At 48.9% G+C, this 27,797-nt stretch overlaps 1 protein-coding gene across 12 annotated transcripts; it reads right to left on the reverse strand.

Moving 5' to 3' along the window:
* Nucleotides 1-445: 445 nt before the first annotated feature.
* Nucleotides 446-27,742, reverse strand: SMARCC2 (SWI/SNF related, matrix associated, actin dependent regulator of chromatin subfamily c member 2). Of its 12 annotated transcripts, none has more exons than XM_015151975.3 (30): nucleotides 27,620-27,742; nucleotides 25,473-25,592; nucleotides 24,454-24,539; nucleotides 23,327-23,408; nucleotides 23,141-23,233; nucleotides 22,153-22,222; nucleotides 21,842-21,911; nucleotides 20,028-20,103; nucleotides 19,728-19,859; nucleotides 19,507-19,622; nucleotides 19,004-19,128; nucleotides 17,466-17,525; nucleotides 17,279-17,316; nucleotides 16,872-17,002; nucleotides 16,490-16,561; nucleotides 12,919-13,032; nucleotides 11,906-12,059; nucleotides 11,137-11,229; nucleotides 10,785-10,901; nucleotides 10,628-10,690; nucleotides 9,687-9,945; nucleotides 9,279-9,440; nucleotides 8,166-8,230; nucleotides 7,798-7,933; nucleotides 7,549-7,715; nucleotides 6,067-6,201; nucleotides 3,390-3,771; nucleotides 2,718-2,801; nucleotides 2,373-2,438; nucleotides 446-1,841 (listed from the first exon to the last, which is right to left on the reverse strand). In XM_015151975.3, the coding sequence occupies exons 1-30, from the start codon at nucleotides 27,728-27,730 to the stop codon at nucleotides 1,765-1,767; spliced, it is 3,456 nt and encodes a 1,151-aa protein (XP_015007461.1). In that variant the 5' UTR covers nucleotides 27,731-27,742; the 3' UTR covers nucleotides 446-1,764. The 12 variants fall into 12 exon arrangements, with proteins under 12 accessions (XP_015007461.1, XP_015007460.1, XP_077810626.1 ...); XM_015151974.3 differs by having other exon boundaries at nucleotides 10,785-10,904; XM_077954500.1 differs by lacking the exon at nucleotides 11,137-11,229.
* Nucleotides 27,743-27,797: the final 55 nt, after the last annotated feature.

Raw genomic sequence — 27,797 nt, forward strand, 5'->3', positions numbered from 1 at the left:
GGGAAGCCTGTGGAGTGTTTACTGGAGCTAAAACCAGGCCATTATTAGCACTGCCTAAGCCTGTCCATCACCTCAGCAGGGCGAAGGGCCAATAACAACAAAAGGAGGTAAGGGACTTGCCTCCTCCCTAATAAGGGAAGGAGTGAAACCACTACTTCTGAAGGGATAAAGATACAAAATTCCATTATTGTGGGAATGTCCTTCCAAGTCTTAAACAGCTTTTAGGGCAGGTGAGAGCCTCTGCTCCTATACCAGCACACAGTCTTGACATCTGTGCTGCTGTTCGTGTTTTGTGGGGAGGCGCAGTGTCTAGGCCCTGTGGCTTGCATAATGTCTCTGCGGCCCGGGTAAACGCCGCTGTGAAGGACTCCAGGAAAGCTGCTCCAATCCCAGTCCCCCTGCCTGACAGCCACAGGTAAGAAGAACACAGAATGCACCCACAAGATGGAACTGAAAGCAAATTAATTTATAAAAAAAAAAAAAAAAAAAAAAAAAAAAGAAAATTTACAGAAAACTTTGAACAGAAGAAAGGTGCTAAGACGCAGAGGGAGAGAAACACGGGGACATGAGGAACAAAGGGCCTGGTGGAAGGAACCAAGAAGAACCAGTGCAGAGCCTGGAGGCACACCTGCCTTCCAGTCACAGGGGAGGAGCTGGGACGTGGAGCAGGAATGCAGGAAGCAGAGTTGAGCTCCGAGCCAAGGGTTGGTCCAGCCCAAGGTTGGGCACCCTCTTCCACTGCTCCCAAATCCCTGCATCCTCATCTGGGGAGCCCCCAGCTATCAGCTGAAGTTCTCACAGTCTTGGTGGGAGAGGGAGGAGGCTAAGGGGTGACCCACCAAGTCATAATAAGGAGGTGCTTAAGTGCTTTAAAAAACAATTTCAGGTTTTAAAACTTCGCATCCTCTTACAGCTCCCTTCTCTGCGCCTTCCAGGAGTCCATGGATACAGCCCAGGGAAGGAAGGAGAACAGCCCCCACTGCCCTTTCTTCTATTACCTACCACAGAAATCCCCGAAATTAGGTTTTCCCCACCAAATACACATACGCTGACATCAACTAAGCAGGTGACTTTTAAAAACAAAACTGACATTCAGAGGGAAAGGAATCATTGGCTGAGCTGGGGTGGCCTAAAACAGCAACAATGAGGAAGCCGCAGGAGGGATCATTAGTACGAATAAACTCGAATAAGCTCAGTGTAGGGTGGGCTAGGGGAGCTGGGGCCTTGACTCAGTCACTAAAAAGGGGCTTGGGGAGAGACAGAATCTGCACCCTGTTCTATCCCCAGAGCTCTCCCTGGAATTTTAATTCCCCTTTCCTAAAACTCACTCCCCCTCAAAAAATGTAAAAATTGGTTATTTTTTAGTGGGTAGAAGGGAGCTCCAATGTGGCTTTTTAAAATCTACTTTTTTTTTTTTTTTAATCCATAGAAAATGCAGTAGTTTGGAGGGAGGTGTACCCTTAGAAGTGGTTAATAGAACCTTGTATAAACACCTTTCACCAGCCCTTCCTTTAGGGCAGCATTCCCATCCTATCCTCTCTCCCAGACATTAGAAACATCTTTTAAACAGAAGTCCTTGAATAATCTGATATAAAAATGCATGCCTCTGTTAGGCATGGTGAGGGCTTTGGAGGGGCGGAAGGAGCTTTCCTTACGTAGTGATGAACTCTCCAGGCTGGGGAGGGTCCCAGTGGTGGGGGAAGGGCTGTTCCTGGAACCGTGATCTCCAGAGGGGGTGAGGGGGAGAGATGTCTGGCTGGCTCCTCACTGTGGAGGTGGCACAGGGGTGACCGTGCCTGGGCTCGGGGCTGTGGGGTCTGGAGGCAGGGGGGTGCCTGGGTCTGTGGAGAAAAGTAAGATGAATCAGTTAGATTGCGCAGGAGAGAGGGCTCCAGACCCAGACCAATACAGACAGAACCGGGCATGGCATGCAGTGGTTGGGTGGATGAATGAGGTACCCACAATGTTCAACTTCTGTTCCCAACACCCTCTTCTACCTCATACTGAGAAAAACTGATAGAAAGGAGACTCTCTAAATAGGGCATCTGAACGTGATAGGAATAAGCAAAGGGATGACAATCATCATGCAAACAGCTGCTTTTCAAGTTTACAACTGATGCTCTCTGCCACAGGATTGCTCCATGACCCACCAGTGAAAGGCCCCAATACCATCCCAAAGGTGGCAGCTGCCAGGCTGGGGACTGGTGGAGGACAGCCAGAGAGGCCTTTCCTCCTGTATTCTAATTTTACCAGAGTGTTCAAAAAAGACTGTGGAAAGTCTAGTACCTGACCTCTTCCCCCACCTGCCCGCTCACCCTCCCTCCATGTGGACCCCTCTCCCTCACCCTTCTCCCCTCTTGGCCCCTTCTCACCTGGCAGTGGGCTGGCACTGGGCAGGAGGTTGCCCTGAACAGCTGCCACAATGGCAGGGCTTTGGGCTGCGGCGGATCCGAGCCCCGGCCCGAGAGGCAAGGAAGATGGCATGGTGGTGGTCGCCGGCAGGTTAGGATGTAGAGGGTTCGCCATGGACACAGGCAGGTTAGGTGGGGGGAGAGTGCCCGGGGCGAACGGGAGATGGTGGTGATGCCCATGCAGGTTAGGAGGAGGGGGGAGGTTAATACTGATGGAGTCAGCTAGACTACCAAATGGGATGATGGATGGAGCAGGAGGAGGAGGAGGAGGCGGCATGCCAAAAGGCAAACCCAAAGGAGCATTACCCGCCACGCCTGGGTGCCCGCTGCCTGGCACTGCCCCTGGCATCATTGAGGGAGGAGTTTGTTGGTTGGGGAACGGTGAGGGGCCTAAGAATAAAGATGAGAGATGGAGAAAGTTAGGTATAAAATGTTGCTTAACAACTCTTTTCTTTTTTATTTTTCTTTTAGACGGAGTTTCACTCTGTCGCCAGGCTGGAGTGCAGTGGCACGATCTTGGCTCACTACAACCTCCACCTCCCAGGTTTAAGCAATCTCCTGCCTCAGCCTCCAGAGTAGCTGGTACTACATGCGCCCGCCACCATACCCAGCTAATTTTTGTATTTTTAGTAGAGATGGGGTTTTACCATGTTGGCCAGGATGGTCTTGATCTCTTGACCTCGTGATCCACCCGCCTCTGCCTCCCAAAGAATAACTCACTTTTACAAACAAGGATAATCTAGCCATTCCTTGGCTCTGTCTTCCCTTTTTCTGACACTAGAGTAAGTGAACAAAATTCCAAAGCTCTCGAGTTTGGGGAAGGATTCCTGCTGGTTTAGGGGCCTAAGAGAGATGGGCCCATCTATAGAAATTGAGGCTAACCTCATCTCCAGACTCATCTTGTATTCCCTTTGAGGGGAACTGGGACATTCACCTGGATTCTTCTAGTCAACAAAAGTTCTGGAACATGACACTTACCATGGGGTCCAGGGGGGGGAACCCCTGGTGGGACTGCCCCAGGCTGGGGGGCTCCAGCTGGTTGCTGCTGCTGTGGCCCTGCAGTTGACCCTGCCTGCCCAATCTGTTCAGAAGGGCCCAAGCTTCCTGGAGGGGCCCCACTGCCAGCAGGAGCAGGGACTACAGAGGCTGGAGCCACAGCCAAGCCATGGACTGCGGGTGGCCCAGCAGCCCCTGTCGGGGGGATAGGCTGGGAGCCTGGGGGCAGGGCTGGCGGTGGCTGCTGCTGCTGTTGGTGCATCTGTTGGAAGTGCTGCTGCCGAGCCCTCATCTCCGCATACTTCAGCTGCTCCATGTGGAAGGCTTGTCTGTCGGCCAGGAGCTGCTGCCTCTGATACTCCAGCTGCCAGTGCCAATTGTGTATTGTTATCCAGTTTTCAGCAGGTCCCAAAGGCAAATGCCTTGACCCCTGCTTTGTCTTCTTCTGAAAGATCCTGCCTCTCAATCAGAAGGTTCCCAAAATCTACATCTTGCGCTTGTGCCTCCTCTGTCCTCCCCACCCCACTTCGTGCAAATTCCCATGACCTTTATGTCTCCTGGGTGCCCATATGGTTTCTTACTGCAATGACTTTAACCTGGTCCCAGTTCACTTCAGCTACAAAGCTCTGAACTTGCCATTACCTTGTTTTGGAAAATGCTTCCAGTTCCTTTTGTCAACTCAAGTTCTTTTCTTACTTCAAAATTCACTAAAAACTCACTGTTCTTAGGAAGCTATTCCAGATCAATTCATTTGCCTCTGAACTTTAGCTTTATTTTATGATCTCAGGACTTAGAAACTTGATGTGCAATCTCTCTTTTTTTTTTTTTTTGAGACTGAGTCTCACTCTGTCGCCCGGGCTGGAGTACAGTGGTGTGATCTCACTGCAACCTCCGCCTACCTGGTTCAAGCAATTCTCCTGCCTCGGCCTCCCGAGTAGCTGCGATTACAGGTGCGCACCAGCATGCCAAACTAATTTTTTGTATTTTTTATTCTTTAGTAGAGACAGGGTTTCACTGTGTTAGCCAGGATGGTCTCGATCTCCTGACCTTGTGATCCACCTGCCTCAGCCTCCCAAAGTGCTGGAATTACAGGCATGAGCCACCATGCCCGGCCGATGTGCAATCTCTTAACGTGAACCTGTCAGATACTTTAAACCTTCTTAACTGTTTCTGATGTCTCCATATTGTATATTCATTTGATGTCTCCCATTAAACCTTAAGTTCTCTGAGATCCCTATCTTTTATTTCTTTTTATTCTTTTTTTTTTTTTTGAGATAGGGTCTCACTCTGTCAACCAGGCTGGAGTGCAATGGTGCAAACATGGCTCAGTGCAGCCTTGACCTCCTGGGCTCAAACGATCTTCCCACCTCTGCTTGCTGAGTAGCTGGGACCACAGGCTCGCATCACCATGCCCGGCTAATTTGTTTATTTTAAAAAATTTTTTGGTCTGGGCACAGTGGCTCTTGCCTGTAATCCCAGCGCTTTGGGAGGCTGAGGCAGGCGGATCACCTGAGGTTGAGTTTGAGACCAGCCTGGCCAACATGGCGAAACCCTGTCTCTACTAAAAATACAAAAATTAGCTGGGCATGGTGGCATACACCTGTAATCCCAGCTACTCAGGAGGCTGAGGCAGGAGAATTGCTTGAACCCAGGAGGCGGAGGTTGCAGTAAGCTGTGATTGCACCACTGTACTCCAGCCTGGGCGAAAGAGTGAGACTCCATCTCAAAAAAAAAAAAAGGCATGGTGACTCACACCTGTAATCCAGCACTTTGGGAAGCAGAGGTGGGCCGACCACCTGAGATTGGGAGTTCGAGACCAGCCTGACTAACATGAAGAAACCCCATCTCTATTAAAAATACAAAATTAGCTGGGCGTGGTGGCGCATGCCTGTAATCCCAGCTACTGGGGAGGCTGAGGCAGGAGAATCGCTTGAACCCAGGAGGTAGAGGTTGTGGTGAGCCAAGATCACACCATTGCACTCCAGCCTGAGCAACAAGAGCGAAACTCTTGTCTCAAATAAATAAATAAATAAATAAATAAAATAAATTGTCAAGACAGGGATATCACTATGTTACCGAGGCTGGTCTTGAACTCCTGGGGGGGCTCAAGTGATCCTCTGCCTCAGCCTACCAAAGTACTGGGATTACAGATGTGGGCCACTATGCCTGGTCCCTATTGTCTGTTTCTTCTTATGTCCTCCAAAGACAAAATGGTTCAACACTGTGTCTGTTCCATTCCCTTTCCAAGTGTACCTCCTGGATCTGAGACCCTAACCCTCTCTCTCATCATTCCTTAAGCCCATTTACTCAATCACTATTTGAGTCTACTATGGGTCAAGCACTGCTCAAGGACCTGGTGATACAGCAATCAAAACAACCAACTAGAGTCCCTGCCTCATGGAGCTGACCTTCTGTGGGACCTCAGTCCCCAGACTTCACTTGTGAGACCACTTAACTGTCCTTAACTGGCTGCCCTACTCCTGCCCTGTTCCTGCCCTGCTCTGCTTTGAAGCCCTGTCAGTCTCAGGCTTTCCCAACTGTTGCTTATCTCTCTTTCACTGAAACACGCGCACGCACACACACACACACACACACACACGCCCCTCTGATTTTAAACTGAGGCACAGCACAGCAGGGTTCCAGGGCTCCTGCTACTCACTGCTTCTCGCTCCCGGTCCATGATAGTCTCCAGCTCCTCAAAGTGCCGAAGTTTGATCTCCAACTTTTTCATCTGGGTCTCCACCAGCAGGGCCACCAAAGATTTGATCTTCCTTTCCTCAACAGCAGCCAAGTGCTAGGGAAGGAGGAATGAGACAACACATCAGTGGGAGGACCAACTGAAGACAATACAGAAGAAAGGTAGGGTGGATGCTGGCAGGTATAAGAACAAACTTGCCGTGGTAACAACTCATGGTGAAAGGGCTTGACTTTTTTGTGCTGGGATCATAGGTGTGAGCCACCGTGTCTTTTTTTTTTTGAGACAGTCTCACTGTTTTGAGACAGTTGCCCAGGCTGGAGTGCAGTGGCATGATCTCAGCTCACTGTAACCTCCACCTCATGGGTTCAAGCAATTCTCGTGCTTTAGCCTCCCTAGTAGCTGGGATTACAGACATGCGCCACCACGCCAGCTAATTTCTGTGTTTTTAGTAGAGACAGGGTTTCACCATGTTGGCCAGGCTGGTCTCAAACTTCCAACCTCAGGTGATCCACCTGCCTCAGCCTCCCAAAGTCCTGGGATTACTTACACGTGTGAGCCACTGCGGCCAGCCTTTTTAAAAAATTAAATTATTTTGGCCAGGCGTGGTGTGTCTCAAGCCTGTAATCCCAGCACTTTGGGATGCTGAGACAAGCAGATCCCTTGAGTCTAGGAGTTCGAGACCAGCCTGGGGCAACAGGGTGAAACCCCGTCTCTACTAAAAATACAAAAATTAACCAGGCATGGTGGCAAGTGCCTGTAATCCCAGCTACTCGGGAGGCTGAGGTGGGAGAATCGCTTGAACCCAGGAGGTGGAGGCTGCAGTGAGCCGAGATTGTGCCACTGCACTCCAGCCTGGACAACAGAGTGAGACTCCATCTCAATAAATAAATAAATAAATAAATAAATAAATAAATAAAAGAACATGGAGGTTGGGCGTGGTGGCTCACACCTGTAATTCCAGCAATTTGGGATGCCAAGGCGGGTGGATCACCTGAGGTCAGGAGTTCAAGACCAGCCTGGTCAACATGGCGAAACCCCGTCTCTACTAAAAATACAAAGAGTTAGCCGGGCATGGTGTTGTGCGCCTGTAATCCCAGCTACTCGGGAGGCAAAGGCAGGAGAATCACTTGAACCTGGGAGGTGGAGGCTGCAGTGAGCGAGATCTGATAGAGCAAGACTCTGTCTCAATAAAAACATGGAGATACTGTGGCAAAGGGTAACACGGAGTCAAATACCGACAGGGTTGAAAACAGGCCCAATGGTGACATATTTTTTTAAAGCTTAGAGAAGGGATGACTAACTTTACCTCCTCCAGAGATTAAAAATTAAAAATAAATAGGTCAGCATTATTTAAGGTGTGAGTGAGGAAGGATTTCCTCTAAGTAACATGAGATTAGAGAAGTGGGCATTTTCTTCCCTGAGGTCTTCAAGGTCTGGCCTCACCTTGGCTTTCACTGCGGCAGCAGCCAGGGCGGCAGCAGCGGCGGTGGAGAGGTTGCCCTCGCCAATGTCCCGCTCCACCTTTGTCTTCCTTTCCCCCTCAGACTCCACCACTTCCTTCAGCACTTCCTCCTGCCCTTCCTTTGGCTCCTTCTCCTTCTCCGGATCGACTGGGCCAGGACAAGGGTTAAGTTAGCCCCACAGTTTCACCTCTCTTCCCTGCACCCCCACCTACCCTTGTGGGAGGCTCACCTATCGGGTCTCCATCACTCTTCTCAGACTCCTTCTCACTGTCACCTTCTTTCCCTTTCTCCTCATCCTTCTTGGGAGCCTCGCTGGTTTTCTCCTTTGCTTCCTCCTCTATGGCACCCCCTCCTTCTCGGGGTTCCTGAAATTCCAGTGATAGAAAAGGAGAGTTATCAGGGATTGGGGTGATTAGTTCTCACACAGAGGAGCCAGACAGGGAACTAAATTTATTCCTCTTACTTCGGAGGTGATTTCATTCTAGGAGACAACCCCGTCCAAAACCAGCCCTTGCCCACCTAAGCTGAACAAGGCCAATTCCCCCATCACCACAGTGCTGCACACAGCCCCTGCAGCTCCCAGCAATCCCTCCGTACCTTGGGCTCCTTCTTCTCATCTGTGGCCTGGCCTTCCACCCGAGCCTCGTCATTCCCGCTCTCCTCTGGGCCCATGGGAAAAGGAAAACAGGAAATGTCTAATACACAGTCGTCTGTGTCTAACACTCTTCTTTTTTTTAGAGACAGGTTCTTGCTGTGTTGCCCAGGTTGGTCTCAAACTCCTGGGCCCACGCAATCCTCCCACCTCAGCCTCCTGACCAGCTTGGACTACAGTGTGAGCCTCTGCACCCAGCTTCTCCATAACACCTGTCTTTTTTCTTTTGAGACAGGGTCTCACTCTGTCGCCCAGGCTGGAGTGCAGTAGCACAATCATGGTTCACTGCAGCCTTGACTTCCTGGGCTCAAGTAGTTCTCTCACCTCAGCCTCCTGTGTACCTGAGGCTACAGGCACATGCCACCACGCCTGGCTAATTTTTTTGGTATTTTTTTGTAGAGACGGGATTTAGCCACGTTGCCCAGACTGGTTTCAAACTCCTGGGCTCAAATGATCTGCCCACCTCAGCCTCCCAAAGTACTGGGATTACAGGCATGAGCCACTGCGCCCAGCCTTCACAAGACTTTTTCCTTTTTGAGACGAAGTCTTGCTTTGTTGCCCAGACTGGAGTGCAGTGGCCTTGATCTTGGCTCACTGCAACCTCTGGCACCCAGGTTTAAGCTATTGTCCTGCCTCAGCCTCCGAAATAGCTGGGATTACAGGTGCGCGCCACCATGCCCAGCTAATTTTTGTATCTTTAGTACAGACGGGGTTTCAGCATCTTAGCCAGGCTGGTCTTGAACTCCTGACCTCATGATCCACCCGCCTCAGCCTCTCAAAGTGCTGGGATTATAGGCGTGAGCCATCGCGCCCAGCCTTCACAAGACTTTTCTAATAGCCCCTTCTACAGGCCAAGATTTTTCTACCCAAAATCTTCATGAGAGGGCCAGTAGAGGTCCAGAGCCCCTGAGGTAAGCTCATGGGGAAAATAAAAACCCTACCGATTTTCTCATTCATGTTGTGCTCTGATGCCAACTTGAGGCAGAAATGGCACAGGGAGGCCAGGTGGCTCCGGCTCTTGTGAAAGGCAAGAAATGTGGGAACCTGCCTGGCCTTACCAATCCGCTCAGGCTCATCAGAGGTGGTTCCTGCAATGCCACTGCTTTCCAGACCGAAGGCAGGGTCCGCCTTGCCTGTTACTTTGGCTGCTTCTTCCACTTTCCGAACATGGGCCTCCACCAAGGCCGTGGGTACCTCTTCCTTCATTTTGGAGAACTCCTCTGTAAGACCCAGAAAGGATGAGGCTGGGAGTGGCGCAGGGGGACAGTTCTGGCAATCCCTGCAAAAGCTTACTCACAAGCCCATGTCTTTATCTAAGCCAGTATGGAGCCTAGACAGATGCCCGAGCTGAGGCCTGCACAGACAAGGACAGCAGGGCAGCCAAACTTGAGAGGATTCACAGTCTGAGTAACTAGCCCTTCAAAAGCAAACTAAGAAGGCCAGGTGGAACCGCCCACCCCCATTACCTAGGGCTGACTTTGCAGCAGCAGAGGCGACTCGGGGATCGACGACAGAGGCCAAGAAGGCAACAGTGCTCATAACAGGGTTGCCCGACTGACTGAAGGGGATGGGTTGGTAGGCCAGGGGGCCTAGGGAGGCCTCTGAGTCCTCCAGGTATGGGTCTTCAATGGGAAGACGAAGAAAATGCAAGATGCACTCGTCCTGTGTGCGGCTTCCCACATGCTCGGACACTTTGTTCCAGTCATCTTTGTACATTTCCAGTGCCTGGTGGTAGTGGTGGAGACATAACTCCGCTTACTTAGCCACTTTTCTCGAAGGCCGACTCCCCCCATCCTACTAAGGGCAGCTGGTTTCAAAGCTCTCTATGTTCTGGTATTTGTGTACTCTGCTAGGTCCAAGAGGGATCTTGAAGTAGCACTAAGAAAGGATATGAAGTTAATGAAATGGCCCAAATCCCCAGCCTGGAGCTGGTCCCTGGGGCAGGTGCAACAGGCATTGGGAACGGGAGAGACAGGGCAAGATCATGCTCTGCTCATGCCAAACTCCACGATCTCTCCTCACTCACAAGTGTGGCCAGCAACTTCAACATGTCTGTTTTCTTTTTTTGTTTGTTTGTTTTTTGAAACAGGGTCTTGTCTCACTCTGTCACCCATGCTGGAGTGCAGTGGTATGATCACAGCTCACTGGAGCCTTGACCTCCTGGGCAAGCCTCCCACTTAGCCTCCTGAGTAGCTGGGACCACAGGTGTGTGCCACCACACCTGGCTAATTTTTTAAATTTTTCATAAAGGCAGAGTCTCACTATGTTGTCCAGGCTCGTCTCGAACTCCTGGGCTCAAGCGATCCTCCTGCCTTGGCCTCTCAAAGTGCTGGGATTACAGGTGTGAGCCTCTACACGGAGCCCACTTCTGTTTCCAGAGAAAAACTCTTTTCTTTGCCCCAATTACCTCCAGGAGAAGCAGGGTTTCCTGTTCTGTCCACTCACGAGTGGCACTGGCTGCAGCTTTGCTCTGCAGGGGAAACACAGGCAGGTCAGAAGAGAGGAGCCTGTGACCTCTGAGGAGTGAACATTCTCTACCCCTAAAGTCGGCCCCCACCTCCTACCTTGGAGGGAACATTCTTTTTTGTGTACATGTCTGTGCGCAGCCCAAAGTTTTGCATGTCTGTTGGTTTCTCTTTGCCTTTGTCAGGAAAGTTGAGCATTTGTTGGGAAGCAGAGGTCTGCTATTTGTGGAGGGAAAGAAAGAGGTGAGTACAAGTGACCACTGGGAGCCAGGGGCTGACAGAGAGAAAAAACAGACAGAAGGAGCTTCTTTCCCAAAGCCAGGGACACCCCTGGGTGGGACTTCCTCCCTTACTGCTGTAGTTCCTCTGCTCTCATGTCTCTTCTTCCCGGGCAGGGGCCCCCCAATAAAGGGGCAAATGAGCAGCCCAGCAGGGTCTGCACCCCACCTACCAGCTCTGGCTTGCCCTTAGCCGTCTCTGGCACCAGGTCATCCAGCTCTTTGCCCTTTCGCCCAGCCTTGGTATCAGCATCAACCTGGCGGCCCTGGGGGACAGAGCTTGGCGTCATGGAGGCTGGGCAGGAAATGACCAGGTCAAGGCCCTGGAGGCCTCAAGACCAAATGCTGGGCGGCCCGCAAGCTCTGGGGGCACTCATGCCACTGTTCCATGTTCCCTTCATGATTAGTAAGACATGTCATTGGCATGATATCCATATATATTCACATTATCTTTACAGGTTCTCTTAGGAGCTGGACAATTACGTTCTAATCCTAGATTTGGTACTCTGTGACCTTGGGCAAGCCACATAACCTTCTTCCTAAATTTTGTAATGGATGAAGTGGAAATGAAAAAAAAAAAAAAAAGAAGGTGATAATTATGAGGCAAAAATGAAAAAATGTGGCAAAGATGACAAAGTTTAAAAATTTCATGCAAGTTAATTTTAAGCCATTTTTCTCTATCTATTGAATCCCCTACATTAGCCTGTCTGCTCCTTGAGTAAAAGGATAATCTCTTCTCCCTCAGCAATTACAGCCTTAGGTACAAAGGCTGAGAGAGGATGCTAAACACATGGGGCTGATTCCTGTGGCCCTTTGCATCCCATGGAAAAGCAAGAAGCCTCAAAACACTCCTGAACCATTAGCCTAAAAACCAGAAAAAGAAAAGTTCAAAGAAGCCCAATCTTCCCAACCCCGCCCCATCCCCATAGTACCTCACCCTACCTGAGGGGTCTTGGGCTGCAGAGGCACCAGCCCTGATGGTGTGTCAGCCAAGACATGGAAGTGAGAGGTAGGCGGAGGCCCCATTGGGGTTGGTCGACTCTCAGCATCCACCTGGTAGTTAATAAGACCCCACTGTTCTAGGAAGGCATGGACCCTGTGCGGAGAGAGGCAGAGACAGTGTCACACGGATAGCCAGAAAGGTGCACGAGGAAGAGGAAAACTGGGGGTAGAAGTTGGGGCATAAACCCCCTCCCCACCCAACCCCAGCCTTTTCCTCTGTTCATTGTACTCCTTAGGAAATTTTACCTACTCCAGTTGTTCATTTACCACCTAAATGCCAGTGACACCCAAGTCTACATCTCCAGCCTGGGCCAATCTCTATATCCACCTACCTACTGAACATTTCTTCCTGAATAGCTAGTAAAACTGAACCAGTTTCTTTCTTTTCTTTTCTTTCTTTGCCCTTCCTCCCTCCCCACTCCCTCCCTCTCCCTCTCTTTCTTTTTTTCTATCCCTGAGAGAGGCTGAAGTGCAGTGGTGTGATCACCGCTCACTGCAGCCTCCACTCCAGGGCTCAGTGATCCTCCCATCTCAGCCTCCTGAGTCACTAAGACCATAGACACGTGCGACCACGCCTAGCTAATTTTTTTGCATTTTCTGTAGAGATGGGGTTTCGCCATTTTGCCCAGGCTGGTCTCGAACTTCTGGCCTCCAGCGATCCTCCCACCTTGGTCTCCCAAAATGTTTAGATTATAGGCACGAGCCACTACACCTGGCCTGAACCAGTAGCTTTCAATTACACACGTGCTCCTTTGTCCTATATTCTACACTTCAGAGAATGCCACTGCTAATCCCCCAAGTCATTCATTCCCAAACCTGTACTTCACCTTTCTCTAGAGGTGTTTTTTTCTGCCTGCTCCTCTATGTTCCTTGCTGGCATCTCTACTGTTGTCAAAACACATCCATAGGCAGGCATCTTCATGTACCCCCTTCCCCTCAGCCACAAGACCCACCTCATGATGGCACAGACATCACCCGCTAGGTTTCGGCGACAGGCGGTAGAGGTAAGATACTCTTGGGGGTTCAGTCGGTAAGTGTCAATCATAAAGTTTCGATAGGCCAGGTAGCTTAGAAGAGAGAGAGAAACAAGAAAAAAAATTAATGTTTGTTAAAGGGCTAAAGGAAAAAATGGTAAGAGAGCTAACGACTTCTCCTGCATGATAAAGGTGGAAAAAAGTAGATTATTTGACTCAATACGCTGAGTGCCTGCTATGTGCTAGATGAAAGGGTTTCAAATAGGTCTTAGTTTTCCTTGATGGTGTTTTCTTTAAATGAATTATCTCCTTGGCTATACTTATGGATATTTCATACAATTTTTTTTTTTTTGAGATGGAGTTTCACTCTTGTTGCCCAGGCTGGAGTGCAATGGCGTGATCTTGGCTCACAGTCACTTCCGCCTCCTGGGTTCAAGCAATTCTCCTGCCTCAGCCTCCTCAGTAGCTGAGATGACAGGCATGTGCCACTACGGTGGGATAATTTTGTATTTTTAGTAGAGACAGGTTTTCTCCATGTTGGTCAGGCTGGTCTTGAACTCCTGACCTCAGGTGATCCTCCTGCCTCGGCCTCCCAAAGTGCTGGGATTACAGGCATAAGCCACTGCGCCTGGCCATTTTATACAATTTTTAAACAAGGAATTAGAAGTTAAGAAAAAGTACTCATTTCCAAACTCAGATGTTAATAAGGAAGTCCTTATTCATGCACACAGCTAGTTAGCATAATATGGTAAAAAACATATGTTTTGAAGAAAAGACCTAATCCCAGTTCTACCATGAGGACCTTGGCAATTTACTTCGATTTTTTTAAACCTCAGTTTCCTCATCTGTAAAATGGAACATCCGTTGAGAATGAAAGGTCTATAGAGTACTAGTACAGTGCCTGGGGCACTGTAGGGGCTCAAAAAAAATGGCGGCTATTACGTGGTACAGTGTAAACTTTCAGATCATGGGCCAGATTAAAGGATTCAGATCCTGGTTTTACTTACTAGCTCTGTGACTTTATGCAGGTGACCTGACTCCTCTGTACCCTATCTGTCAACTGAAGATGATATCAACCTTCGTTGACATAAAGATTAAATTACTCAATGTATGTTGGACATTTAGGATAGTGCCTGGGAGATACTAAGCTCCCAGATGTAGGCAATTATCATCATTTACTATTTTTTTTTTCTGAGATGGAGTTTCACTCTTGTTGCCCAGGCTGGAGTGCAATGACGTGATCTCGGCTCACTGCAACTTCCACCTACTGGGCTCAAGTGATTCTCCTGCCTCAGCCTCCCAAGTAGCTGGGATTACAGGTGCGTGCCACCACACCCAGCTAATTTTTGTATTTTTAGTAGAGATGGGGTTTTACCATGTTGGCCAGGCTGGTCTCGAACTCCTGACCTCATGATCTGCCCCGCCTCGGCCTCCCAAAGTGCTGGAATTACAGGCGTGAACCACCACACCGAGCCCATCATTTACTATTTTATACCAAGAGTTCAGTTCCTACTCCAACCCTGCCTGCATGTCATGTTGAATTCATTTCATCTGATCACTACTTTCTTTTCACACATACTGCTTTCTCCAGGAAGAGAAGAAGAAAGAACCACAGCAAGCTATGAGGAAAAAACATGGAGGGACCACCAGAGAAGGCAAGCTGTGGAATACCTAGGAAGAAAACTTGTTCAGTTCTCAGTCTCACCCACCTCATCAATGTGGTTATCTTCAAGTATTCCTAACCAAAGAAGATTGCCACGTCTTATCCAAAGCCAAGCAGGTTTGGCCTGAGGCAAAATCTTTTTTTTTTTTTTGAGACGGAGTCTCGCTCTGTTGCCCAGGCTGAAGTGCAGTGGCAGAATCTCAGCTCACTGCAAGCTCTGCCTCCCGGGTTCACGCCATTCTCCTGCCTCAGCCTCCCAAGTAGCTGGAACTACAGGTGCCCGCCACCATGCCCAGCTAATTTTTTTTGTATTTTTAGTAGAGACAGGGTTTCACTGTGTTAGCCAGGATGGTCTCCCATCTCCTGACCTCATGATCAGCCTGCCTCGGCCTCCCAAAGTGCTGGGATTACAGGTGTGAGCCACCACGCTCAGCCGGCCTGAGGCAAAATCTTGAAGGAGATGAAGACTTTCGAGCCCCAAACCCATACTTTTATTTATTTGTTCATTAACTTTTTTTTTTTTTCTGAGACAGAGTCTTGCTCTATCGCCCAGGCTGGAGTGCAGTGGTGTGATCTTGGCTCACTGCAACCTCTGCCTCCCAGGTTCAAGCGATTCTCCTGCCTCAGCCTCCAGACTAGCTGGGACTACAGATGCGTGCCACCATGCCCGGCTATTTTTTTTTTTTTCCAGACAGAGTTTCACTCTTGTTGGCCAGGCTGGAGTGCAGTGGCATGATCTCGGCTCACCACAACTTCCGCCTCCCATGTTCAAGCGATTCTCCTGCCTCAGCCTCTGTAGTAGTTGGGATTACAGGCATGTGCCACCATGCCAGGCTAGTTTTGTATTTTTAGTAGAGATGGGGTTTCTCCAGGTTGGTCAGGCTGGTCTCGAACTCCCCACCTCAGGTGATCTGCCCACCTGCGCCTCCCAAAGTGCTGGGATTGCAGGCATGAGCCACTGCGCCTGGTCTTTTTTGGTATTTTTAATAGAGACGGGGTTTCACCACGTTAGCCAGGATGGTCTTGATCTCCTGACCTTGTGATCCACCCGCCTCGGCCTCCCAAAGTGTTAGGATTATAGGCATGAGCCACAGTGCCCAGCCTTGTTCATTCATTTTTTTAGATATGGGGTCTTGCTGTGTCAGTCAGGCTGGAGTGCAGTGGCGTGATCATGGCTCAGTGTAGCCTCAAACTCCTAGGCTCAAGCAACCCTCCCATTTCAGCTTCTCAAGTAGCTGGGACCACAGGTATGCCCCACCATGCCCAGCTAATTTTTTTTTTCACTTCTTTAGAGACGGGAGTCCTGCAATGTTGCTCACACTATTCTTGAACTCCTGGCCTCAAGGAATCCTTCTGTCTCAGTGTCCCAAGTAGCTGGGATGATTTACAGTCGTGAGCCACTGTGGCTCCTACACTTCTTTCCCAGAGAGCCCTCTCCATCCCTTAATTTATATAAACTGGTCTTCTATTAGTTCCTTCTCTTGTTTTTCTATGAAAACCTACTCTCAGGAACCAGCCTGGTAATAGTAATTTACACTTTAATCAAAGCTATTACTTGTGCTAGGAATATCTGCAGTTTAGACAATATCAGTAATATGGATTTAAAGGCTCTATACCCTGTTAAAAAGAATTTGAGGCATTGAAGTAAGTACTTGTTATATACAGAACATGCTTAATAGCACCCTTAGGCAAATCCTAAAGAACATGTGTCTACATGCTAGGCCAGGGCTGCCTAAAGGCAGATATTGTGTCTTTGTAAGCCTAGCACAGTGCCTGGCTCATGGAAGGAGCTCAAGAAATGTTTGCTAAACTGAATGTTACTGGATCAGGAAGGGTGAATGGGGGGACAGGAGGGAGAAAGAGAATCATGAGCTGAGATTTCCTTACATCTCTGGAGTCTTGGACTTGTTCTTGCCGTTGAAGAACTCGGGGAGAGCCCTCCGCTCAATGGCATGAACGCTGTAAGAGAAGCCAGAGTGGTTTCAGAAGAAGGCACTGTTGAAGGGATGGGGGCCCCAAGGGAGGAAAAGTCTAGAAGGCAAAGAAGGAAAAAAGCTCGAAATTGCTGCAGTTAGAAGCTTAGGGAGAACATCCCACAGGGCTGTAAGACTCAAAAGGACACCAGGAGCTCCCCTAAAACTATAGTGTACTCTGGTCTATCTGGCTGAGGAAAAAATAACTTATTTGGAGGAGGCAGGGAGAAGAACAGCCTGTTGACCCCTGGAGGCAGGGAAATAAGGACTCAGTGCGAAGTTGGGGACAACCATACCTATTGTAGTCAAACCAGGCAGCATAGCTGGGAATGATGATGTGGTGGGTCTGTTCAGTCACGTTGTCCTCATGCAGGTCTGGATTCTTGGTCTGCTCTCCCTTGTTCCCCGTACTGTTCTCATCCTCATCCTATAAGTATGGAGGCTGCTGGACACTCAGCATTCCTGTTTCCTCCCTAGCAACCCTCTGCTTCTCCCACCCCCCAGGAATGTGGACACTACAGATAGGTGATGGGACTGAGCAGTCATGGGCCCCAGGACTCTGAAAGGGTCAGAGTTTTGAACAACAGCTAGAATTAGTCTACGGTGGGTAAAGTCTGGGCATTGAAAAGTTTGGGCAGAATGAACTCTATAATCACAAATCAGAATCACATAGAGAGATAGGGCCTCTCTAAACTGGCTCCACCTTGCCCGTCGTCTCCATGCTTTCATCTTCCTGTTCATCTGAAAGACAAAGACCAAGATGTAAAGCTGAAGCCTCCTGAGGGGCAAGAAAGCCCTACAAAAAGCCCATCAGGTTAGCGAAAAGGGAGCAGCTGAGCCCTCCCCTCCCCTTGGCTCTGACTGCCTTGCCCAAGAGGGTCCTGTCTTACCTAGGTCAGTCATGGTGCCGCCTTTGACTGGGGCCGACTCTGAGTCTTTCTTTGTGTTAACTGCCAAAACAGAGAGTCATTTTATCAGACAGATTTTGCCTAATTCAAGCCTTCAATCTAATAGTTACAGAGATCCTACTTTCTCCAAAAATTTTCTTCATCTGATTGCAAAATATAGTAATTCTCTCCAGTCACAATTATTCTAGGGCCTGAAACTTGCTTGCTACTTTCCCCACTTCTCCAACCAAAAAATAGCTTATTTCTCTATGTACATTCGTTAATCATTCTTGTCTTTGATAGGTCTTTATCTCCATCTATGTATCTGTAAGCTTTTAATGGTCTGATACTGAATCTGACCAAATCATTCTGTGGAGGAATGGTTAGGTGTTAAACGTTTTTGAAAGCATACTTTCCTCAACTGAATTCATATGCATATGCTCAGGAGCAAACAGAGAGAGGAGAGCTGATTGATGAGGAGGTGGAAGCCAGAACTCTTCTTGGTGGCACCCCTAATCCTACCCCTGAAACACACGTCTGGAATACCTGGGGTGAGTCTATAGAATACAGACTGTAAACCAGCATTGGTGGAGCAATGGTCTCCAAAGTGGGGTTCTAACATAGGATGCAAAAGATGATCCACTGCAACTCAGGGAGAGAATACAGAATTTCTCTTCATGTTTTTGTTTTTTGTTTTTTTGAGACGGAGTCTTGCTCTGTCGCCCAGGCTGGAGTGCAATGGTGCGATCTTGGCTCACTGCAAGCTCCGCCTCCCGGGTTCAAGTGATTCTCCTGCCTCAGCCTCCCAAGTAGCTGGGATTACAGGCGTGTGCTATCACGCCTGGCTAATTTTTGTATTTTTAGTAAAGACAGGGTTTCACCATGTTAGCCAGGATGGTCTCCATCTCCTGACCTCATGATCTGCCTGCCTCGGCCTCCCAAAGTGCTGGGATTACAGGGGTGAGCCACCGTGCCTGGATACTTCATGTTTATCATTTTTTACATTTTTCAGTTTTTTAGATATGTTTGTGTTTTATAACGTTCCCACAGTAGTGACTTAATAGTACATGTACAGGCCGGGTGCAGTGGCTCACGCCTGTAATCCCAACACTTTGGGAGGCCGAAGTGGGCGGATCATGAGGTCAGGAGATCAAGACCATCCTGGCTAACATGGTGAAACCCCGTCTCTACTAAAAATACAAAAAATTAGCCAGGTGAGGTGGTGGGTACGTGTAGTCCCAGCTGCTTAGGAGGCTGAGGCAGGAGAATGGCATGAACCCAGGAAGCGGAGCTTGCAGTGAGCCAAGATCACGCCACTGCACCCCAGACTTCATGACACAGCGAGACTCCGTCTCAAAAAAAAAAAAAAAAAAAAGTAGTGTGTAAAATATCATCTAGTATGATTATGATTATGTAAAAACTAAATTGTGGATCCTGTAGACTGGGAGCTGGACCTGAGAAATCAGCTCACTCGGGGTTCGGCAAAGGAGAATCAGGATGGGGAGTAGGGGTGGATTCCAGGAGCTCAGCCTGGCCTGTACCTGTTTTGGGAAGTGTCACCTCTTCTACATTGGGGACTGGTGAGGGCTCGTCCATGTCCTTTGTGAGGTCTTCTTGCTCCTCTTCTCTGTGGCCACGCTTTGACTTAGTATAAGGTGTTGAGGGACTGGGAAGGAAAGAGTGAAAGAGAACTCAGTCATCCTTGGACAAGGAGTCCCTGGAAGTTGAAGTTCAAGGGAAGGGAAGTGACAGAGAATTCCAAGGGTAGAGCTGAGTACAAACAGAAACCAGTAATTACAGACTAATCGGAAGTGGCAAAGGCTTTTCATTTGATAAAGCTCTCTTTAAATTTCTAGTGGCGCCAGGACCAGAACTAACAACTGAGTAGCTAAAGATCTCCTCATCTTCCCTCTCAGGACACCTGCAGTATTTACGGCACACCCAGGTCAGGGCCAGGTGGTTATAGGAAGGGATTTGTCTTTCCTTCCTTCAACATGATGTGGAGAGAATGGTGAACTCGGGGGCAGGCTAGGGGCTGGCACACCCTTTCTTAGCATTTTTCTTCTTCGCTTCTGGGGTTGGCGAAGGAGAGGGGGAGCGCTTCCTCTTCTTATAGTTTCCCCCCTTCTTGTCCCGTCGATCTGAATCTGGGCTGTTCACCTATAGGATGGAGAATCGGGACAAATGTCAGCCTACAATCCCCAATGAAGATTTGTTCTGAGACTTATGCTAAGGGCACCAGGAAAAAAGAACAGGATTTGTCACCTCATCTGTCAATGTCTTGGCTGAAATCTTCTTTCGGCGGGAGACAGGGTTTTTGTCATCATTTACTTCGTAGTCTTCCTCATTCATCCATTCATTGAAGGTGTCGGTGTCCAGGATCCACTTTGCATGAATCTAAAGTACAAAGGCAGATCATGCTGCAGAGAAGCCTGGAAGCCACAGCTCTGTCTGGGGACCCTTAACAGAAAAAGCCCAAGGGCACACGAGCCTCTGTTTCACTTTCCAAGAGTAGACTGCTCCTGGCATTCTTTTTGGGGAAGAGGGGGTACAAGAAAAGCTCACCTTCCTAGGTTTCTCAGGAGTTGGAGCATCTTCCACAGATGCTTCAATTTCACTCGCTGGGATCCATGTGTCATAACTGCCATGGGAAATTGAGCACACAGTAGAATCAATGGGATAGAATTGTGGAAAAGTGAAGTGCAAATCTTTTATCCTTTCCATTTACAGAAAGTATTGGGTTGGCTTTTTTTTTGGTATTCTATTTATTATAAAGAAGTAAAAGCACATTACGAAACATTTCAAAAATAGAGAACAAAAAGAATTACCCTTACATAACTACTCTTGACACATGTATATATGTTTTTTCACAGTAATTTTTGTTTTGTTTTTTCGATACGGAGTCTTGCTCTTGCTCTGTCGCCCGGGTTGGAGTGCAGTGGCGCAATCTCGGCTCACTGCAACCTCCGCCTCCCGGGTTCAAGCGATTCTCCTGCCTCAGCCTCCTGAGTAGCTGGGATTACAGGTGCCTGCCACCACACCTGGCTAATTTTTATATTTTTAGTAGAGACGGGGTTTCACCATTTTGGCCAGGGTGGTCTCAAACTCCTGACCTCATGATCCACCCACCTCGGCCTCTCAAAGTGCTGGGATTACAGGCGTGAGACACTGCGTCCAGCCGGGGTTTTTGTTTTTGTTGAGACAGGGTCTCACTTTGCTGCCTAGGCTGGTCTCGAACTTCCAGGCTTTAGTGATCCTCCTGCCTTGGCTTCCCAAAGTGCTAGGATTACAGGAGTGAGCTACTGTGCCTGGTCCACAATTTTGTTTTTACATAATCATAATCATACTAGATGATATTTTACACGCTACTTTTTTTTTTTTGAGACACGGTCTTGCTGTGTTGGCCAGGTTAAAGTGCAGTGGTGCAATCATGGCACAATGCAGACTCAACCTCCTGGGCTCAAGTAATCCTCCTACCTCAGTCCCCCAAGTAGCTAGGAGTACAGGTGTGTGCCACCATGCCCAGCTAATTTCTGTATTTTTTTTTGTAAAGACAGGGTTTGACCATGTTGCCTAGGCTGGTCTCAAACTCCTGGGCTCAAGTAATCTGCCCGCCTCAGCCTCCCCAAGTGCTGGGATTATAGGCATTAGCCACTGCACCCAGCCTATGTGCTATTTTTTGTTTTGCTTTGTTGAGACAGAGTCTCACTCTGTCGCCCAGGCTGGAGTGCAGCAGTGTGATCTTGGCTCACTGCAACCTGTGCTGCCCGGGTTCAAGCGATTATACTACTTCTCAGCCCCCCCAGTAGCTAAAACTACAGGCGTGCGCCACCATGCCCTGCTAATTTTTTTTTTTGTATTTTTAGACACAGGGTTTCAGCATGTTGGCCAGGCTGGTCTCGAACTCCTAACCTCAGGTGATCCGCCTGCCTTGTCCTCCCAAAATGCTGGGACTACAGGCGTGAGCCACCATGCCGGGCCTACATGCTGCTTTTTGCAACTATTAATAATATTCACTTATAAATTGTCCATGTTATTTTATATCACTTTAAAGGCTGCATAATAGCCCACTGAGTAGATATACAAATTTACTGAAACATTTTCCTACTGTTAGACATTTAGATTGTTTCTAACATTTACTTATCAAAAATTATGTGGGGATAATCAATTCATACATAAAGCCTCAATTGTTTTAGCCCAAGGCTTGTTCACTAAGTCCAAACCTCCCCCAAGACTGAGGTTCACTTAATAGGTGAGAGGAGAACAAATTAAGTGATCTAAAAATAACTCTGAACGAGTGGCTTCTTGCTCTGCTAGATGTTCCAGGGCTTCTGGGTCTGGCTCTTATACTTAAACCTGCCCCAGGAACCCATCCTCACCTGTCAGGATAGTAGCCCCAGTGCAGAAGAACCTGCTTATCCCTCTTCATGACTGGTCGTACCCATTCCTCTGGGGATAGAGGAAGAGAAGGGAGAGATATAAGCTAAAGAGGGACACAAAAAAAATACTGTACATAAGCCCTAACTAATGCACTCTCCTGTTGTAGCAGGGGACTTGGTAATAGGAACTTAAGGTTTAAGGAGGATTCAAGATTGAAAGAAGAGGAGCCCAGGTACTGAATGGTGATCTTAGTCCTCTGCCTCCTAGTCCAAACCATCCACTCAAGTGGCCAGGAAAACCCAGGTCTCACCTTCTTCTAGATTCCCGGGGACAGGATACACAACATGGGAGGCATTGTTCTTATCCTCAGTGACTGTTCCCTAGATGGCACAAGGAGAAGCAGGTAAATTACGGTCCCCTCTGAATTACTCAAGGTTTAGCCACAGAGCTGCCTTCCTAATCATATTTTGCTTATAATAGTATTAAAGTTAGTTTGCATTCTCTAAGCACACACCAGCTAAGTGGCAGAGGGAAACAGCTGGGATTGTGCTAATAATGGAGAAAAGTCAAAGAATTAAAAATTGCTACAAATAATCCTCTGAACAGATAATCTACACATGGGAAATTTAAAGTCAACTGTACGTCCTTATCAATGACATCTGTTCATTATTATAAAGTTCTAAAGAGCAGGGATTTCATTTATCTGAAATCAAGCAATCTCTAGCTCAATAGAAGTGGATACTATTTTTCCCCAGGCCAACATAAGTCTCTAGGAACAGTAATGCAAACCTGTCAGGACTGAAAAATGGGAGAAGTAGACAGAAAAAGACAGACTCAAGGCTTTTTTTTTTTTTTTTTTTTTTTTGAGACAGAGTCTGGCTCTGCCGCCCAGGCTGGAGTGCAGTGGCTGGATCTCAGCTCACTGCAAGCTCCGCCTCCCGGGTTCACGCCATTCTCCTGCCTCAGCCTCCCGAGTAGTTGGGACTACAGGCGCCCGCCACCGCGCCCGGCTAGTTTTTTGTATTTTTTAGCAGAGACGGGGTTTCACCGTGTTAGCCAGGATGGTCTCGATCTCCTGACCTCGTGATCCGCCCGTCTCGGCCTCCCAAAGTGCTGGGATTACAGGCTTGAGCCACCGCGCCCGGCCAGACTCAAGGCTTTAACTCAAGTCTTTTTCCCAGTAGACAGAGCCACCTCTGAAGCAGAAAACATGGTAGTTCAGGGCTGCTGCTTGGTATAGAAAACATCAGGAAAAGAGTCATGGAGTTTCTGAAACCTCTCCTGATCAGACCATTTACCTGGTGTCTCTTGATAATGTCCTTTAATTTCCCTAGTAGTTTGGGCTCAATTTCTGGGCACAGAAAAATGTTAGGTCGAGACAGGCAATTATTCTGTGGAGAAAAGAAATAGAATGAGATCACGGGAAAGGAGTGTTTTAGATTCTCACTGAGGGAAGGGAGATAAATAGGGGATATGCCTATTACCTGCACCAAGGACTTCTCGATGGTCATAAACATTTCCACATTGCGGTCCATGCGTGATGGATTCTGGAAATCGTAACGCCGCCTTGTGAAGAGGCAATAATCTAGTGAGTGGTATAGCTCAGGTCTGCAGATGAGGTGAGGGCATGTGACTTTTGTTTTTTGAGATGGAGTCTTGCTCTGTCACCTAGGCTGGAGTGCAGCGGTGTGATCCTGGCTCACTGCAACCTCTGCCTCTCAGGTTCAAGCAATTCTCCTGTCTCAGCCTCCCCAGTAGCTGGGACTACAGGCACACACCACCTCGCTTGGCTAATTTTTGTATTTTTAGTGGAGACAGGGTTTCACCATATTGGTCAGGCTGGTCTCGAACTCCTGACCTCAGGTGACCCACCTGCCTTGGCCTCTCAAAGTGCTGGGATTACAGGCATGAGCCACCACACCCAGCCTTTTTTTTGTAGTTGTTGTTGTTTTGAGAGGGAGTCTCGCTCTGTTGCCCAGGCTGGAGTGCACTGGCGTGATCTTGGCTAGCTGCAACCTCTGCCTCCCCTTTACAAGCCATTATCCGGCCTCAGCCTCCCAAGTAGCTGAGATTACAGGTGCCCGCCACCATGCCCAGCTCATTTTTGTATTTTAGTAGAGATGGGGTTTCGCCAAGTTGGCCAGGCTCGTCTTGAACTCCTGACCTCAAATGATCCAACCACCTCGGCCTCCTAAAGTGTTGGGATTACAGGCATGAGCCACTGCGCCCAGTCATGACTTCTTAATATGGGAAATTAGGAGGCAAGCTTGCTTACAGCTATTGCCAAAATCACCTGGGATCTGAGGTTCACTGATCTCAACTCCATGAATCACTCTCTGTGCTTACTCCAAAGGGACAAAAAAAGGTTTCAGACGCCAACCTAAGAATCCCTTTTCCTCTACAAAACACACACTGATACTCGAGTACACACTCACTCTTGGCGACTGTTTTGGCTCTGACTCCCAACCATTTTTCTGACCTAACAAGTCAGGTCTACTGACCCAGCAAAATAAAGACTCACAAGAATTTCTACCCCAGAAAGACCCCAGGGAATCAAAAGGAGGGATTTCCTCTAAACTAAATGTAAGAAGAATAGAGAGAATCATCTCACCATCCCTGGTCACTCTTGAATTTGTAGGCAGCTGCAAGAATGTGGCACAAGGAGCCTCCCGCTTTGAAATCTAGGAAACATTTGATCTACAAAATCAAGGTACGGAAGAAGCATGTCAAGGTTCTATTGTAAATTCTATCATCACTTAAAATCCTTTCACAAAATCCCATGCTGAACTGATCTCCCTCTTTTTTTTTCAGATGGAGTTTTGCTCTTGTTGCCCAGGCTGGAGTGCAATGGCACGATCTTGGCTAACTGCAACCTCTGCCTCCCAGGTTCAAGCAATTCTCCTGTCTCAGCCTCCCAAGTAGCTGGGATTACAGGTGCCTACCACCACATCTGGCTAATTTTGTATTTTTAGTAGAGACAGGGGGGGTTTCTCCATGTTGGTCAGGCTGGTCTCCAACTCCAGACCTCAGGTGATCCGCCCACCTCGGCCTCCCAAAGTGCTGGGATTACAGGCGTGAGCCACCGTACCCAGCTCAAAGCTGAAATTCTTTAACCCTTGTGCCATTGCATCATGTGGCCTGCAAGAGGGGAGTGAAAGAAACCAATATACAGAAAGCACCACCTTGTGCTAACACTTTACTGGATTATCTCAGGTGCCATTATAGAAACCCTACAAGGTAGGTTTACTAATCCCATCTAGAGATGAAGGAACCAAGACTCATGAATGCTGCCCAAGATCACACAGCCATCAAGTAGCAAAGCCAGGATTTGAACACAAGCCCACACAAATCCAAATCTCAAGTCCGCTTTTAACCATGCCATGAGAGACTTGTGGACTGATCCCAGGCACTCTGAAATAATTTGTTGCACAAAGTATTACTAAGACAAAAAGAATGGTAAACTGGAGACTAGGCCAAGCCAATAATGCCCTGACCAGGGATAGGGATGGTAGAAAATAACCCAAATTTCAAAAATTACAAAATTCACGAATCTTTTTTTAAAATACAACTCTCCAGTTTGGTGGACTCACCACCACCACCCCCCGCCCTCTCTCCTACTTCTGCACTCACCGGCAGTTTAGTGAGCGGTGCATTGCTGACATGTTTGCCAAAAACTTCTTCCTGAAATTGTAGTAACTGTACAACCAGGCTAGACAGGGACTTGTTGGTGGGTGGTTCAGCTTGTATATACTAACGGAAAAGAGGGAAAGGAAAGAAAAATAGATCTCAGATAAATTGTCCACTATCTTCCACATTTCTCCCCCAGGGGCTCTGGAAGTATCTGGAGCAAAGAAAACAGTGCCTTTCTCCCTATTTAGTCTCTATAAAGAAAATGGCAAAAGGGAGGCTCTGGACATCCCAACCAGGAAGCTGAAATTCTGCTGTCACCAGCCCAGATGGCCAGTGTTGGGGAGAACAGGGAAGCTTACTACTCTTCCTCAGCTACACTCTGAAATTAGAGTTGCAGGACCCTATTATCTTGGCACCTCATCCTCAACCAACAGCACTGAGGGTTGTTAAAATTCTGGAGGTTTATAGAGTTCAGATCATGGAAGCAATACCTTTGGAGCTCTAAGAGAGACATTTCTTAGGAGAACTCTGTGTAAAGCCATGATTCCCCCTATAATGTAGCCTAACAAGAAAAGGTACAAGGAAGTGAAGGAGGGCAAGCTGACTGAGAGTGAGCCTGTGCATTTTGCTCCTGAAGACTGGGTATAAAGTTCTTCATAAGCCCTCCTAGACAGGAAGGGCCTCACCAGCCTGATGGAGAAGAGCAAGAAAACATCTACCCTGTCTGAGGAAACTGTATCCGAGACAAGTAACCCTGGCTCTACCTCAATATTTCCACACTTCGCTACCTAGTAGCATCCTAGCCTTCCATTATAATTTGAACCTGAGCCAGGAGACTTTCTTTTTACCTTTTGACCCGTTTTCTCCCCCCTCATCACAAAGAAGACAGCGCCTCTCAGTGAGAGGTGAAGAGAGATAGATATGTGAAGGGAAAGGTAAATGACAAAGAGCTAAGAGCACGGAAGCTGAACCAGGTCACAGTTGTCAATCCCCACCAAGGCCGGAGGCTCAGCCCCTAGCTTGATCTCCCTGCAAAAGGTCAAAGCAAGAGCCTCTCACAGGCATAGAAACAAGCCATAGAAATAGCAGCTATTTGTCAAGATTCTGACACCCAGAGAGACCCCAAGGGCAGGGCTAGGCTCATAATCAGGATCAGTAGGAAGTTCTCCTAAGCCACTAAGCACACTTCTGACGAGCTGCAAAGCCGGCAGGAAGAAATGGGGAGCTGAAAGAAAGCCACAAAGAGAACCCCTCTCTGAGGGTAGTGAGAAAAAGAGAGGCAGACTATTTCCAGGGAAAACCAGGCCTAGAGACAAAGACGACACCACGAAGAGGTCTAGTAGAAAAGACAGGTAAGGATTCTTAAACCCTTTGTTCACTACCTTATGATCGCCAGTTATGGGGTTTCGGGGTGAGGGGCTAGAGATAGAACGCTCACCCTAACCTCTTGACCCCAAACCCACGGTACTGCAAAGCTAGGTTGCAGGGTGACTTCACTGCAAAATCGAGGAAAGGTTTTGGAAGGGGTCGCTACCCAGGAACTCCTATACCCCAGCTCCCTGAGAGATTCTGTTGCCTCTTAGATGAAGGTGGGGGATGAGCGGCGGAGACAGGTGATCCCTGGGTGGGGACCTTTTTCAAGCTGATGAGCAGCCAACGACTTGCTCTGTGACTGTTTACCCTCCTGCTTTCCATCCTCTCTCTGAACATACACAAAGCACCGGGGAGGCCTCAGCCCCACCGGTACCCGGCTCCATGGGGAGCTCTGGCGGGCACGTTCCGGGTTGCGGGGGAACCCATTGGGCACCCGGTCCACACCCGGCCGGCCGCCTCTCCCAGAAGAGCCAGGAGGGCGATGGCTGAGGGGAAGGTGGGCTAATGGCACCGGGGCCTGCCGGGCAGTAGAGAAAAACAAGGGGCAGAGGGCGCAGCAGTGGGGGCGGGGGCTAGGCTCGGAGGCTAGGGGTGCGGGGAGAGGGAGGCTGGGGGAGGGGCGCGGGCGCGCGGGAGGGCGCGCGGGGGGCTGCTCCGAAGGCCGCAGGGGAGGGGCTGGGGCGCCTGGAGGGTGGGCAGGATCCCGGAGCTGCAGGGCCGCGGTCCCTTTGTCCCGCCCCCGGTCCCCGCGCGGCCCGGCCCGGCCCGCGTACCTTCTTGTAGTTCTTGCCGAGCCACAGCCGCACGTTGTCGAACTGGGTCACGGTGTCCGCGGCCTCGTAGTACTTCACGTTGGGGCCGCCGTCCTTCTTCCGCACCGCCATCTTCTCGGGCTCGGGCCCCGCCGCCGCCCGCCCCACTCAGCTCAGCTCCCGCCTCCTCCGCCTCCTC

The sequence above is a fragment of the Macaca mulatta genome, chromosome 11 (assembly GCF_049350105.2).
Source record: "Macaca mulatta isolate MMU2019108-1 chromosome 11, T2T-MMU8v2.0, whole genome shotgun sequence".
Classification (NCBI taxonomy): domain Eukaryota; kingdom Metazoa; phylum Chordata; class Mammalia; order Primates; family Cercopithecidae; genus Macaca; species Macaca mulatta.

Excerpts from the sequence above, each read along its gene's own strand:
- SMARCC2 (XM_015151969.3), bottom strand. The coding sequence starts at position 27,730 with ATGGCGGTGCGGAAGAAGGACGGCGGCCCCAACGTGAAGTACTACGAG. Across the intron at positions 22,223-23,140 it reads ACATTATCAAGAGACACCAG|GGAACAGTCACTGAGGATAA; the intron begins GTAAATGGTCTG and ends TGTGCCATCTAG. Across the intron at positions 19,860-20,027 it reads CTCCTGAGAAACCTAGGAAG|ATTCATGCAAAGTGGATCCT; the intron begins GTGAGCTTTTCT and ends TTTGTACTTTAG.